General features: G+C 43.1%; 1 protein-coding gene across 1 annotated transcript in view; it reads left to right on the top strand.

Annotated features, from left to right (window-relative positions):
* The window catches only part of LOC118364266 (metal regulatory transcription factor 1-like), a 29,527-nt gene that overhangs the window by 7,186 nt on the left and 6,118 nt on the right, over nucleotides 1–16,223 (top strand). Inside the window, exons 3-10 of the mRNA XM_035745667.2 lie at nucleotides 1,258–1,496; nucleotides 5,565–5,696; nucleotides 6,078–6,151; nucleotides 7,965–8,101; nucleotides 8,536–8,613; nucleotides 8,812–8,914; nucleotides 9,014–9,648; nucleotides 9,754–9,820. Coding sequence (XP_035601560.1) covers nucleotides 1,258–1,496; nucleotides 5,565–5,696; nucleotides 6,078–6,151; nucleotides 7,965–8,101; nucleotides 8,536–8,613; nucleotides 8,812–8,914; nucleotides 9,014–9,648; nucleotides 9,754–9,820 — 1,465 coding nt within the window. The remainder of the gene's footprint in view (nucleotides 1–1,257; nucleotides 1,497–5,564; nucleotides 5,697–6,077; nucleotides 6,152–7,964; nucleotides 8,102–8,535; nucleotides 8,614–8,811; nucleotides 8,915–9,013; nucleotides 9,649–9,753; nucleotides 9,821–16,223) is intronic.

Below are 16,223 nucleotides of genomic sequence, written 5' to 3'. Positions count from 1 at the left end.
CACCGGCAGCCAGGCTCCTCACTGTGTGGGGTCCATGCTTCTTACTTCCCTTCCTCCTCTCTTGTGTTAGAAATTATTTCTATTTTTTGCCCCCCACTCACTTAATTTTCTCACACGCACATGCCCACACATTTATACTGACTCTACACATTCATCAAATACCCTGCTACTACTTTGTTTGTCATATGTCCTGATGCCTAGTCACCTTACCCCTAGACATATCTACCTCTATCACTCCATTACACTAACTGCACATTGTGAATATGGTATTGGAACTGATCCTGTTTATAGCTTCTTGCATTCCCATGTTCTATTTCTCGTGTGTTTTTGCTCTACCTTTTATTTGTACTACATTGATATTGATTTCTGCATTGTTGGGTTTAGAGCTTGCAAGAAAGGCATGTCACTGTCACTTGTGTACATGACATTGACACTTGAATGAATAGCACAACCAGTCAGTCATTAGGCCTAGTATCAATAATAGAGCACCGCTAGCTCAAAAAAAAAGAAAAATTGGATTGGACAGGCTGCTTCCCTATTGTGTCTAGTAGGGCCTCTCTGTGTGCAATGTGGCTACCCAGGAGTTACATAAGGGGATGTGAGCTGTTGTTAACTATTTATTAAGGGAAAAGTGTCATTTTAACGCGGTCAGGGCTGGTTGACTTTCTCTTGAAATTTGCTTAACAAAGCGTAATTTTTTTGAACCCCCAGTCTACAAGAGGATCAAGGCATTAAGTTATGGGATATAACGCAAGCTCTGTAAATAGGGGGGTGGGAGATAAAGCTTGGATGGGAAGGCTTTGTGTTATGACAATGTGGGTTCGTGTGTTCTATGGAAGTACGGAGGAGGGGAAAAGAGCCGGCTTTATTCTCTCCCCGGGCCTTTTGTGTGAGAACAGAACAGAGCCATAAGACTGCCTGACTGCCACGGCCACTGAATGCGGAGACTGCTGAGTTGAAACACGGTGCACAGCAGAATCAGTCAGATGGAAATGGATGGGGGGGTCGAGTCACTGATGTCATGTGCACTTACACGCTCATGCGCCGTATCATCGTTACCTGTGCAAACACACCTCATTTGTTTCTCACTCTGGCTCTCATCCTATCGCCTCGCCTCCTTCTCAACCATATTAGAGAAGGTCCAAGGTCCCTCCCCTCTGACCTTATCCAAAGTCTTTCGATAGGCGAGGAGAGATGTCGCAAAGAATCAAGGAAAGATTCATTAAGAAAGTAATTATCTTCTTGTCTGTCACTCAGGTGAAGAGGTACCAGTGCATGTTTGAGGGATGCACACGGACCTACAGCACGGCAGGCAACCTGCGCACGCACCAGAAGACCCACCGGGGCGAGTACACATTTGTGTGCAACCAGTTGGGCTGCGGCAAGGCCTTCCTCACTTCCTACAGCCTGAAGATCCACGTGCGTGTTCACACCAAGGAGAAGCCCTTTGAGTGCGACGTGCAGGGCTGCGAGAAGGCCTTCAACACCCTGTACAGGTGAGGCTTGACTAACAAAACTTACTAGCTGTATGTCGAAATATTCCCAGACATGCTGACTAATCAGATGACTGTATATCTATAGGTAACTGCCAAAATAAAGTAAACACCAAACATAAAGTGTCTTAATAGGGTGTTGGGCCATCACGAGCCAGAACAGCTTCAATGTACCTTGGCATAGTTTCTACAACTGTTTGGAACTCTATTGGAGGGATGCAACACCATACTTCCACAAGATATTCCACCATTTGCTGGTTTGTTGATGGTGGTGGAAAATGCTGACTTGGGCGCCACTCCAGAATCTCCCATAAGTGTGACTGAGACACACACACACACACACCCTTTAAGCTCTTTTGAGACCCCTCTTTCAAAGTTACTGAGATCTCTTATTGTAATCATGGTAGCCAAAATAATGGGCAACTGGGCATGTTCATTTATGATGGGTATGTTAATTGCTTAATTAACTCAGGAACCACACCTGTGTGGAAGCACTTGCTTTCAATATACATTGTATCCCTCATTTACTCAAGTGTTTCCTTTTATTTTGGCAGTTATCTGTATATGTAGGCCTATACTGAAGATGGATCGATAATAGATGAAAGATAACAGGTAATAAATTACATATAAAATCAATAGAATATAAAAAATGTTAAGTGACATCCAGCCTACACGTCGGGCCTAAAATATACTTTTGGGTCCACCATCCACAGCCACTCAGATTTTACCATTAAAAAAAGAACACAAAACAGCAGATGACCATGCTTGTTTCTTAAATAAGAAATGTATTAGAAGTAATGTGGTATATTGCTCAATTTCATTCCTTTATCCAAAATATCAGAGACAAAATGTTCAGCTGCCTCTTTAAGGCCGGGAGGTTACCGTTGTAATGGGGCTACTTGAGTAGTGTCAAGTGTGTCTATCATCAGTATCAGTTGAGGCAGCAGACTCGACTAACGTTGAAAAACAACTCAGCTTGTGAACAAAACAATGTAAATAGCCAATAAACACGAGGACAAAGTCTAACTTTGTAGACTTTAGACTAAATTAGACACATTTTTACCCCCCAGTCCCAGTAAGCAAAATGGCGTGTTTTCCAGACGTTGAAGTTACATTCAAATTAGGTTCTGAATGAAAGGTGAAAGGGTATTTTCCGTATGTTTGAAATACATGTATTTTCCGCATGTTGAAGTCAGGCAAATGTTTGGTTCTGATTGAAAGTTGAAAATAAGTAATTTATTGACATCTATGTTTGGGCCAAATCAAGGCTGAACTAGACCGTACAAAATCTGAACCAAGCATAGAAGGCATTTCTTTTTTTTTTTTTTTTTGCGCTCTGCCTCCAAAATGTGGGCACTGCTTATCAAAGGGAGGCATCAGCGCTCACCTAAAAAGCCAGTATGCCACTGGTTGAGAGAAATGGTCATTATTTTTGGCAGAATTAAGTTAGGTTTTATGTGTTGTTGTTGGAGGTGCATCTTGGCTAGTTTGGCTCAGAAAATGCCGCTCTCGTCAGTCTGCCGTCACAAACGGACGCCTAATCCTGCCTAATGAGCGGGCTGACCGTGTGTGCGCAGCGCCTCCAAAAATGAATCTATCAGCACTTCACTCAGTGCGCACAGCTCCCCTGCCAGGCAGTGTTGCTACGCGAGGTGAGATATAGGATTTGTAATTCTTTGTGCGATTCGTAGTTATGAAACAAAATGGCACAAATAATTTGAAAACGCTATTGCAGCATCTTTCTAACCAGCACATGATCATGCTTGACCTTTTTGACTTTTTATTTGTGAATGTAATACTCACTGTAGAGCCGTGCAAATTGACCACCCACCAATGTTGTTGGTGAAATAGACATTCTTACCCGCCAATACCAAAATCTACCTGCATGTGACGGGTGTTAATTTTATTCCCTGCCTTCATCCATTGAGGTATTCTTCCATAGTAGATTAGCAAACAATGTGTAGGCCTTGGGCTGTGACAGTCATGGACTTTCGATTGACTGTTACACGGAACCCAAACCCATCGTGGATACATTTATTTTGTCCACCTACACCAAACGCAGGTTAAAATATCAAAACAAACTCTGAACCAGTGACATTAATTTGGGGACAGTTCGAAAAGCATTTAACATTTATGCAATTTAGCTAGTTAGCTAATTTGTCATATTTACCTATACCTATCTTGCTGTTGCTCGCTAATTTGTCCTAAGATAAAAACATTCGGTTATTTTACCTGAAATGCACAAGGTCCTCTACTCCGACAATTAATCCACACACAAAACAGTCAACCGAATAGTTTCTAGTCATCTCTCCTCCTTCCAGGCTTTTTCATCTTTGAACTTATATGGTGATTGGCATCTAAACTTTCATAGTATTCGTCTTTCAATCACCCACGTGGGTATAACCAATGAGGAGGTGGCATGTGGGTACCTGCTTCTATAAACCAATGAGGAGATGGGAGAGGCAAGACTTGCAGCGCGATCTGCATCAGAAATTGTAAGGACTTCTATTTTAGCCCTTGGCAACGCAGACGCTCGTGAGCAGTGTGGGTGCAATAATTGAATAACAGTTTCCTACATTTATTTTGCAAAGCTCGCACACGCTACGCGAGTGGTGTGGTCAGCCTGTTATTGGTCAGCTAATTTACTGAGGTCACGTTTATAACAGTTCTAAAAGCAAAACTTTTCCCATCTTCAGGCAGCTGTTTGTTCCACAACGCCCCCCAGATATGACAGTTAATTTATCTTTGACTGTCTTCATCCATAACCGTCAGTTATGCAGTTATATGGTAATTGTGCCAGCCTTAGGCCTAGTTTTTTTCATTCAGTCTGACATTGCAATAAAAAGAGGATGTGCTTGCTTTTCTTATCTACAGCACAGTCTGTCTGTAGGCCCAATCGTTTTGTCAGTTCATTGTGATCTAATAATGTTAGTAATTAGTTATTTTTTCTCCCAAGTACTGAAGTGCTTTTATGCATTGTTGGGTGTTCTAGCTTAATTGGTAAGGACTTTGTCTCCCAATTTTAGTTTTATAATTTGTTTTCTAATTTGTTCTTGGTTTTGTAGTATCTGCTGCATTTAGCTTCTTTGGTTTAGCACTCAATGAAGGCCTGACAGGAGACCCTCAGCCACGCCATTAGTAGGCTAGTCAGCCAGTGGCTCCAGTGTTGTGACATTGAACCGAAGACCACAGAGACTGGCGGTGGTGGAAGCATGCCACCATCGACTCCCCTGTCAAGGTCCATTTATCACCACGGCCAAGCCAATGTGTTGTTTCCCCGTAATCACATTACTTTGCTCTCAGAACCATGCTGCCCTGTCCCCTCCTATAAGGGAAAACGGTGGCACTACATGTCTACTAGGCCAAGGGTCCTGTTCATTAGGCGCCAAACAGAAAAAAAACGTACTGAAACAGGGAAGGATTACCTAGACTTGTCCAGTAAGAATAGCGAAAGTTGGTTTTCCATTACTTTCCCTAATCAACATGACCCTGGATTGTGTCCTTAAAGTTTAAAGCAAGATTAGGTTCTTTCCCAATTTGGTGTCTTTCTCTTGGAGTGCCACCTAATGTTCTAGGCCCAAGTGTTTGCACATTAACAAGTGTTTGCACATCTGCTGTGTACTAATGTTTATTTAATTCAAGATGGTGAGAACCTTTTCAGACGCTAAATATTTTTGCTCTTGTTAAAAGAGCTTGGAATTAGGCCTACCATTTAAATGTCAATGATGTATTTATATATATTTGTAGTAAAGGAATAAAATTCCCCCGAAAGGAGTGCATCATTTTTCAAACAATGCATAACCCTTCAAATCAAAACTTATCCTGTAACTATCCAGTCTGGCTCACTGCTTCCTACTTCACGACTGGCTCGTTTGAAAACAAAGAATAGTACACAACTTCACACCCATATAACTTTTGGGGGGATTATTACATGGTTAGAAAGCAGTAATAAACTATCTCTAAACCATATTCTTCAAAAACAAGGAAATTGAATTTATCCCCCAAACGTTACACATAGCTCTTTTAAATCTTCCCCGTGGTTGATTACTTGTAATTATCTCCTCTCGGCAGACTGAAAGCACACCAGAGACTGCACACGGGGAAGACGTTCAACTGTGAATCGGAGGGATGCACAAAGTACTTTACCACACTCAGTGACCTGAGGAAGCACATTCGCACTCATACTGGGGAGAAACCATTCCGGTGAGTTCTCACATGTTTCACAAGGGGAGGAAGACCGCTGCCTTGGATATAGGACATTCATTATCTGCTAATGTTTGGATGCCCTTTTCTTGGTTTGAGGTTTTCTATGCATATAAACAAATGTAGCCTAAAGGGGTGGGAAAAATGCACATTGGGGGGATTATATATTTTATCTGTACTTATTAGTTAGATATATGGTTTTGTATTGGAAGAACAGTGAGGGGCATGACACTGCTTTGTGGTGCACCAATTTTTCCTAATTTCTATGCACCAGCTTTTCTAATCTTCATTTTTTATTCTTCATCAGCTTAATCTCCACATGTTTTTCTCTATTGCTGTTTGGCTTACATTGACAGATAATTTGTGTGATCTTCCCACTAGGTGTGACCATGATGGTTGTGGCAAGGCGTTTGCTGCCAGCCATCACCTAAAGACGCATGTACGGACACACACAGGTACGCTTTACTTAGGCTACTTCTGTTTGGAAAATAAATTCTCAGTCAAATTTCAGAATGACAGTCAACCAATCATTCATCCATATTCCACACCTCAGAGACACCGAGTAGCGCTTAATATCTCAAATGGTGCCACAGAGAGGGTTGCCTCGCTTCTGTGTCATGGTCAACAGACAATCACGGACTACAAACGGAAAACCAGACACGTCGTGGACACCGATGTCTTGCTTCCGGACAAGCTAAATGGCTTCTTCGCCCGTTTTGAGGATGACACAGTGCCACCGCCGTGGCCCGCTACCAAGGACTGTGGGCTTTCTTTCTCCGTGGCCGACCTGAGTAAGACATTTAAGCGTGTTAACCGGCCCAGGTGGCATCCCTAGCTGCTGGCCCAGACGGCATCCCTAGCCACGTCCTCAGAGCATGCGCAGATCAGCTGGCTGGTGTGTTTATGGACATATTCAATCTCTTCCTATCCCTGTCTGCTGTCCCCACATGCTTCAAGATGGCCACAATTTTTCCTGTACCCAAGAAAGCAAAGGTAACTGAACTAAATGACTATCGCCCCGAAGCACTCACTTCTGTCAACATTAAGTACTTTGAGAGACTAGTCAAGGGTCATATCACCTCTACCTTACCAGTCACCCTAGAGACCCACTTCAATTTACTTATCACCCCAATAGATCCACAGACGATGCAATTGCCATCACACTGCCCTATCCCATCTGGAGAAGAGGAATACCTATGTAAGAATGCTGTTCTTTGACTATAGCTCAGCATTCAACACCATAGTACCCTCCAAGCTCATCATTAAGCTCGAGGCGCTGGGTCTGAGCCCCACCCTGTGCAACTGGGTCCTGGACTTCCTGATGGGCCGCCCCCAGGTGGGGAAGGTAGGAAATAACACCTCCACTTTGCTTATGCTCAACACTGGAGCCCCCTCCTGTAGTCCATGTTCAACCATGACTGTGTGGCCAAGTACGCCTCCAATTCAATCATCAAGTTTGCAGACGACAACAGTAGTAGGCTTGATTACCAACAATGACGAGACACTCTGGGAGTGTGGTGCCAAGAAAATAACCTCTCATTCAATGTCAACAAAACAAAGGAGATGATCGTGGACTTCAGGAAACAGCAGAGGGAGCACACACCCCCCGCCCCCTCCCCCTGTCCACATTGATGGGATCGCAGTGGAGAAGGTGGAAAGCTTCAAGTTCCTCAGCCTACACATTATTGACAAATTGAAATGGTCCACCCACACAGACAGTGTGGTGAAGAAGGATCAACAGCGCCTCTTCAATCTCAGGAGGCTGAAGAAAATTGGCTTGGTACCTAAAACCCTGACAAAAACCCTGACAAACCCTGTATCAGGGCTCTCCAGAGGGTGGTGCGGTCTGTAAATACCAACACTGTATATACTATTATATTCTGCTGTATATACTATTATATTCTGCTGTATCTTAGTCTATGCTGCTCTGACATTGCTTGTCCATATATTTATATATTCTTACTTCCTTTATTTAGATTTGTGTGTATTGGGTTGTTGTGAAATTGTTCGATATTACTGAACTAGAAACAGAAGCATTTCACTACACCCGCAATAACATCTGATAAACACGTGTTTGTGACCAATAAAATTGTATTTTATTTGAACTTCTTCTGATATTTTATATTAGGAAGTGATCGTGTTTGATTTGACACAACTTTTCAATTAGAAATTGAATTTCCCTTGGCATACAGTGAAGGTGACCCTCTCCCTTCCTCTCATTCTCCCTTGTCTCGCCCCCCCTTCCCCCTCCATCCATCCTTCCCTCAGGGGAGAAGCCTTTCAACTGTCCCAGCGACGGCTGTGAGAAAGCATTCAGCAGCCAGTACAGTTTGAAGAGTCACGTCAGGGGCCATGGGGCTAAGGGCCAGCCCTTCAGTGTCACCCTCACCCACCCCTTGTCCGAGGTGAGCCATACATAAATCAAAGTAACTATTTCAGACAGTGTCTCATTTTGCTAAGAGCGTGGCGCTAGCAACGTCATAGCCGTGGGTTCGACTCCCTTGTGGCCACCAATTTAAAAAAGTATGCACTCACTGTTGGATACAATTTGCTGAATAGAGTGTATTGTTAATATTATTAACATGGATTAATTAGCCTGTGAAGTCATTTTAAGGTGGTCAGGTTTTTTTTTTCCTACAACATTGTGCCTGCTATCAGTATAGTCTGTTTTGATTGTTTTTATTATCTAATGTATTACATTCTATCCTTATGCATCTTTATGACTTCAGACGGCTTTTGCTCTAGAAAGGAAGCCTTCTTGGCTTCTCCCATGTGTCGTTCTGTTAATGCTTTTAGGCAGTGGAAAATGTCATTTGGGCCTATTCATCTCTAATTACAGGATGCAAATCATTCACTGTGCCTCAGTGACTTGAGCCTCATCTCGACTGACTCGGAGCTCAGAGAAAACATCCACAATGTGAGTGTGTGCGCTTTATTTTATCAGCCCTTATTTGACTATATAGGTCCTTCTGCTTTTGTCCATGTATGAACAATTTATACTGTGGTGGGTTACTATGACAGCAAAAACAACTGTATAAGGGATCAATAAAGAGTAAAGCTGTATTGTAAGACAGACATGTACTATCGTGTTAATGCTTGGTTACATCTGTGTTAGTCTCAGAACTTGGACTTGAGCAGTGTTACCCCCGTGAGGATCTTCGAGCTCATGTTCCAGAGTCCGGAGAACAGTGTTAGTCAAGACGATGCACATCCTCACGGCAAGTACCCATCACAATCTATAAACTGTAACTTGGGTTGATTTCAGTGCATTTCAATGCTAACTTTTGCTCTTTGTATTTTTTTCCCGCATTTTTCAGAGAGCCTTGTTGAAGCCTTTGGCCAGGAGACTCGCCAGTCCACCATGGTCGATGGCTCCACCCCCATCTCCTTCTCCTTCTCCCTCGTTCCTTCCTCCTCATCCTCCTGTTCCCACTCTCACCCTCACTCCCACACCACCACCACCACTGTCCTGGAGGCTTCCTCCCAGCTTCCTCTAAGCCAAACCCCCTCTTCCCAGGTTCCAGCACCTCCTGCCCCCATTAGTAATATTACCGCAGTCAGCTCCACCCAGCCCCACGCCACCTTCGTACCCTTACCCACTGCCCTGCAGACGCCAGATGTGCCTGCCCCCTACGTGGCACTGCCCGCCCAGACTGCTCCAATAGTGCCCTCTACTGCGCCAGTAGTGGTGCCAGGTCCAGCCCTCGCGGCTCTGGGCGCTGTAGTCGCCACCACAGAGACTGTGCCGCTGCCGGCTGTGGCTCACACTCACACTATGCCTTTGGCCAGCAACACCAACCCTGCCCTGGTGCCCCCAGCCTCTGCCCCCACTTTCACCCCAAGCCACAGCCACACCCAGAGCCTGTTGCAGCCCAGCATTGTCATGTCCGACCAGAACCTGCAGTGGATCCTTAACACCGCAGCCAACAACCAGCAGAACCCAGAGCAAGCTGTAAGACTACCAGTTTGACATGCCGGTTAACATTGAATTGATAGTTTGGTTGAGTGGTGATGAATTTGTGTGGACATCAATGCTGTCAATGTTGTTTGTTTCCAGCCACACGGAGGTCCAAAAGTAGAGAAGGTATTCTTTACCACAGCCATACCAGTGGGAGGAAATTCAGGTGAGATTTGTCCCCTACTTTTACCAGTGTGATTATTAACAACAATAATGCTGCACTGACCCACATGAAAAAATAATATAGTATACTGAAGCAATAAGCCCCGAGGGGTTGTGGTATATGGCCAATATACCACGGCTAAGGGCTGTTCTTAAGCAGGACGCAACGCGGAGTGCTAGGTGGCACAAATTTGGATATGGGGATGGGGAACGGACAGAGTATATGCAAATGAAATACAGTCGTATTTCTATAGTTAAAGACGGGTTTTTGCAAACTAGTGTTTTTGCAGAGATTACTTTAGTGTTTTACCATATACTACAAAATTATATAGTAAGTACTGTACATGATCAAGGGATACTACAGTGTGTCATATTATTCTACATTATAAACTGGGTGGTCCGAGCTGAATTCTGATTGGCTGACATGGGTAGGACAAAACATATATTTTTATTGCTCTAATTACGTTGGTAACCAGTTTATAATAGCAATAAGGCACCTCGGCGGTTTGTGGTATATGGCCAATATACCACGACTAAGGGCTGTGTCCAGGCACTCTGTGTTGCAGAGTGTGTAGGATATTCTACAATATACTACAGCAGAGTTCTTTTTTTTTTTATATATATATTTTATTTTTGCATTTTCCAATTAAGAACATTCAAAACAAAAGTGAAGATATTAGACAACGATAGGACAAAGTGACAGTAACAGACGAGCGTAACAAAAAAATATATAATTATTATTATACAAATATACAATAAGAAAAAAATAAGAACGAGACATTGGATCACCTGCCGTAGGCTACATATTATACATTACATGTGAAACATTATGTGAGGATTATATATAGATTCAATCAATGAGCTGTGGGGAGATTCTTCATATAGTCAAAAGGTTGCCAAATTCTGTAAAATGTCTTAAAATAACTTATTCCTCAAGCAGTAAGTGATTTTCTCCAAAGGGATACAACTATTAACTTCCGATAGCCACATTGCAACTGGCAGGGAGGAATCCAATTTCCATTTCAAGGCAATACATTTCTTGGCAATCGCTAGCAATATTTATGTTAGGCAAAGCCATACTATAAAGCTAAGAATGGTGTTAGTAAAGTTACCCAGTAGACAGACCTCCGGGTCTAAAGGGAATGCAACCCCGTGAATTGAGGATATGGTATCGCATACCCCCTGCCAGAAACCGTGTAGTTTTGAACACTGCCAAGTGGAATGGAGGAATGTTCCTTCATCTGAGCCACATCTAAAACATAGGGAGGAGATATCTGGGTTGAACTTGTGCAGTCTAGATGGGGTGATATAAAGCTGATGGAGGAAATTAAACTGGATCAGTCTGTATCTGGAGTTGAATGTGGATGTAACACCATCCCTGCATAGGTCACTCCATAGGTCCTCATCAAGATCAATACCCAGATCTTTTTCCCATCTAAGTCGGGGGTTAATCTAGCCCAGGCAGTGTTAGTCCTGACATAAGAGCATTGTAAACACGGGAAATGGTCTTGAACAGTGGTTGGTCTGCGTGGCAGAGTTGTTCAATAGGTGACATCTTAGGTAGGTTCCATTGTCCCTTGAGAGTCACCCTAATAAAGTTTTGTAGTTGTAGGTGGCTAAAGAAGTCCCTGTTAGGCAAGTGGTATTTCTGTTTTAGCTGATCAAAAGACATAAGAACTCTCCTCGTAACAATGTTCCAGAAGAGTGATCCCCTTATCAGACCATGGTCTAAAGTTACTATTCTGGAAAAACATAGGGATCAATCTATTGTTCCATAAAGGGGTTTTAGGGGAAAGGAATCCCCCTCGTCTGAACAGCTCATGCAGTTTGCACCATGCCAGGACAGAATGTATGATTAAAGTGTTGTCTGTGATGGTTTTATAGATTTTCTGTCCCATTTGTAAAACAATTCTGCCCCAGTGTCATCATTTACCTCAAGCTTTTCAATGGTCAACCATGAGGGAGAGGGACCATTGTCAAACCTCTGAGCCAGAAACCTAGATTGTGCAGCCCAGTAGTACATTCTAAAATTGGGGAGGTTTAAGCCCCCTTGACTGTAATCAAGGGTCAGTTTATCCAGGCCAACCCTAGGGGTTTTGCCGTGCCAGATAAACCGTCTGGTCAGCTTGTCGAGAGAGGAAAAAAATGCTGTGGGACAGGCATAGGGAGAGATTGAAACAGATATAGAAATCTTCATTTTAATTTTAATTACATTGATTCTACCCAGTAGAGTGAGAGGTAGGTCCATACATTTACAAAGGTCAACCTCCACCTTTTGCAACAAACTGGCCAGATTGAGTTTATAAAGGTTGTTCAGATTACCATCCACCATTATGCCCAAATATGTGAAGCCCATAGGCGACCATCTAAAAGGAAACTTGTGCTTGATGGTATGATGGTCAAAGACAGACAACGGTAAGATTTCACTTTTATCAAAATTGACCTTATATCCAGAGAAATAACTATAACACTGTAGTAGGATCTGCAAGTGAGAGAGGGAGTGTTCTGGGTTTGTTAGATATAAGATAAGGTCGTCCTCAAAGAGTGATAATTTATGGGTATGGGGGCCCACCTCAAAGCCATGTATGTCAGGGCACGTTCTAATAGCCTCAGCCAGCCGATGGCGAGGGCAAAAAGGTGGGGGCTAATTGGGCAACCTTGTCTGTTCCCCCTATAAAGAGGGAAAGAGGAAGAAGTAATCCCATTGGTAGCAATCCTAGCTTTAGGAGATTTGTAGAGTGATTTTATCAAATTTACAAACACGGTACCTAAACCAAACTTTTCCAAGACGCGAAAGAGGTATGGCCATTCAACCCTATCAAAGGCCTTTTCAGCGTCGAGGGGAGACTGCGACACTAGGTATTTTGTTTTTGTTAGCAAGGTTAATTATATCAAAGAACCTTCTGAGATTATTGGAGGACAATCTATTAATTATGAAGCCAGTCTGATCTGGGTTGACCAACAGGGGAAGACATGACTCCAGTCTCTTAGATAGCATCTTGGTGACCAGTTTACAATCTGTGTTAAGGAGACTGATTGGTCTATAGGAGGCGCACTTTAGCGGATTTTTCCCTTTCTTGTGGATTACAGTAATCACTGCTTGAGTGAAGGAAAGCAGTTGTCTTCTCTGGCTTTTTTAAAGTACCTCCATAAGGTAGGGGACCAACCGCTCCCTAAATTCTTTATAGAACTCTGGATGGAAGCCATCCTCCCCAGGAGATTTATTAGAAGGTAAGGATTTAATGGCCTCCAACAATTCAGGAACTGAGAAGTGTTCACTCAGGCGCTCACTGTCTTCCCTCTGACAGGCATGGGAGGTTGAGAGAGGAGAGAAAGGAGTCGATCTCTGATAGATCATCGCTTGATTGGGAAGTGTAGAGGTCTTCATAGTATTTCTTAAAAGTATTATTAATTTCAGTAGGGTCGAAAGATATCTCATTAGTAAGAGTTTATGGCATTAATTGTCCTCTTACTTTCCTCTGCTTTCAGTTGCCATGCCAATACTTTGTGAGCTTTCTCTCCGAGCTTGTAATAATGCTGTTTTGATTTAGTGATGGCCCTCTCAGCTTGATATGTGTTCAGAATATTATATTTATTTTTTTATTTACCAAAAGCCTGTTTAGATCTTTAGTCGGGCCTCTTTGGTATGTTTTCTCTAGCTCTGAGATTTCAGATTCAAGGGCACTCAGTTCCGCACTGTGTTTTCTCTTCAGCCCTTTAGTATAGGAAATGATCTGTGCCCTCAGATAGGCCCTTCAATGTGTCCCAAAGAATGAAACTGTCCGGAGCGGAGGGTTTGTTTGTCAAAGTAAGAATATTGATCTGCTCTTTGATGAATGCACAAAATTCAGGTTGCTTTAGGAGTGTAGAATTTAGTCTCCATATATATATGCTCCATTTACCTTGGTAGGAATGGAGATTGATAATACCAGAGGAGAATGGTCACTAAGCAATCTGGGGAAATACTCGACATCTAACACTCTATGAAACCGTTGTGTTGAAAGTAAAAAGTTATCTATGCGTGTGTGTGTCTTGTGCGGGGGTGAATAAAAAGAGTAGTTCCTGTCCTGTGGGTGCAACTGTCTTCAGATGTCTAGTAAATTGAGATCTTTCATGAATGACATGGTGAGCTTGCCAGCTTTGGTAGGAAGTGAGGGTTTATCAGAAGACCTATCAAGAACTGTATCTCAGCAAAAATTAAAATCTCCTCCAACCAGTAGCCATCCTGGTGGTGCTTGAGCGACCTGAAGGAAGACATTCTGAATAAACATATGGTCATCGAAGTTAGGAGCATAAATATTCAATAGGGTTCAAGACTCTGAAAACATATGCCCCTGCACCAAAACAAACCTGCCAGAGGGATCAGAGATGGTGTTGTTGACGCAAAAGGGGATGTCTACTTATCAAAATTGCAGTTCCTCTTGCTTTGGAGTTAAAAAAAGGATGCAAAAACTTGTCCTACCCATTCCCTCTTCAATGTCTTGTGTTCACTGGCTGTAAGATGTGTTTCTTGTAAAAACACAATGTCAGCCTTTAATTTCTTAAGGTATGTATAGACTCTTCCTTTTAATCGGGCTGTTAAGACCTTTTACGTTGAATGTGACATTTTAGTGGATTAAGCATAGGTTGGGTTTCAAATATGTAACTGAATGGAAATCTATCATATGCAGATAATTAGGAAATGTTTCAACTTTGGTTTGAGCACAAAAGTGACCTGTGTGTCCCTTTAGGAAGGAAACAATAAACAGAAAAAAAGGAAGAAAAAATAATAAAATCCCACCCACCCCGATTGTCAGACTAAAACAACAATCCCAACAATCAAACATGAATACACTTGTAGAGATACGTTGCTGCTCGCTTTCCATCTTGCTCTTACTAGCTAAATCTTGGCGTAAACTAAAACCTGCGAGCTCTCTAAGTTGAAAACAAACGTTGGGAATAGATATTTATGGCTGAATATTTACTGCCCACGGTAAGGGCTGAGTCTCTTTTCGAAAGATTAACATAAATGAGGGGGAAAGCAGTGGGCCTAAGCCCACTTATTGCTTCACCCAGTGGATATGGACTAAACCAAAATATACTCTCCTATAAATGTAATAGAGCTCACCCCGGAAAGATACGGTTAGTTGAAAATGTACAAATCAATTATAGTGATCGGAAGATACCAGCAGTTCACTCCTCCACCTCCCCCCACTCCCGTGGCACTGCCCTTTCCCACCGTACTCCCCGATAAGAGAAAACAAACAAACTGCATTTTATCCCCCAGAGAGACCATCCTGGCTCAGACGTTGCTCAGTTCTTTGAGAAAAGTGTGCACTTCTCCCGGTGTGTTGAAGAGATGGCTTAGGCCTTTGTACTGAACTTTCATCCGCGCAGGGTGGATGAGGTAGCCGGTGATGTTCTTCTCCTTCAGTGCTTTGGCGGCAGGTCTGAACTGCTTGCGACGTCTGGCGAGATCCGCGCTCATATCTGGGAAAAGGCTGACCCTCTTTCCATCGATGGTGATGTCCCCTTTGGCTCTTGCGAGTTGCAGTATCTTCTCTCTGTCTTGGAAACGGAGGAACCTGATCAGGACGGCTCGTGGGGTCTCATCTGGCCGGGGTTTCGGCGCTGATGTTCTGTGGACGCGTTCGATTTCCAGCGGCTTGGTGAAGTTGGTTATGCCTAGGACCTCCGGGATCCATTGAGTAAAGAAACGGACCGGGTCACGGCCCTCGCTGTCCTCTTTCAATCCCACCACACGGATATTACTACGTCTACTCTGGTTCTCCATCTGATCTACCTTGTTTTTGAGGTAGGCATTGTCCTTTTGCAGTTGTATCAAGACCTGGTCATGTCGAGTGATGGTATCTTCAACTGTGCTAATGCGCAACTCTGCCTCAGTCGTTCTCAAAAGGAGATCATTCATGGAGGATTTCAGGTCGTCAATGGAAGAATGGAGTTCAGCCGATTTCTTATCAATTTTCATAGAAAGACCTCTGTTACCATCCTGAATTTCCCGGAGGAGAGTAGCCAGCATGTCGGCAGGCTCGCAAGAGACTGCTGAGAGCAACAGTCTGGAACTGTCATCTGAGTTATGAGGGCTAATGCTAATCTTGCTAGCTGCAGCGTTATCGTTATCTTGGGAATCAACAACGTTTTTGTTGTCCTTCTTGCCTCTCGGTCGGAGGTCCATGGCTCTTTGGGAAGGTAAGTACTTGACAATTTATCAGCCGATGTTAAAATAATATAATAATATATGCCATTTAGAGACAATTTACAGTCATGTGTGCATACATTCTACGTATGGGTTAAAACCCACTATTGTGCTTCAACTGTTCCACAGAAGGACCACAAATTGTTTCGATTTTATTTAGGTAAAAATAGAATAACTTTGAAGAGCTCGGTTTGTCAACGTCTGCTCAGCT

Source organism: Oncorhynchus keta, chromosome 31 (assembly GCF_023373465.1).
Source record: "Oncorhynchus keta strain PuntledgeMale-10-30-2019 chromosome 31, Oket_V2, whole genome shotgun sequence".
NCBI classification, from domain to species: domain Eukaryota; kingdom Metazoa; phylum Chordata; class Actinopteri; order Salmoniformes; family Salmonidae; genus Oncorhynchus; species Oncorhynchus keta.
The sequence above is the reverse complement of the archived record's forward strand: the minus strand, read 5'-3'. Positions and strand labels throughout refer to the sequence as shown.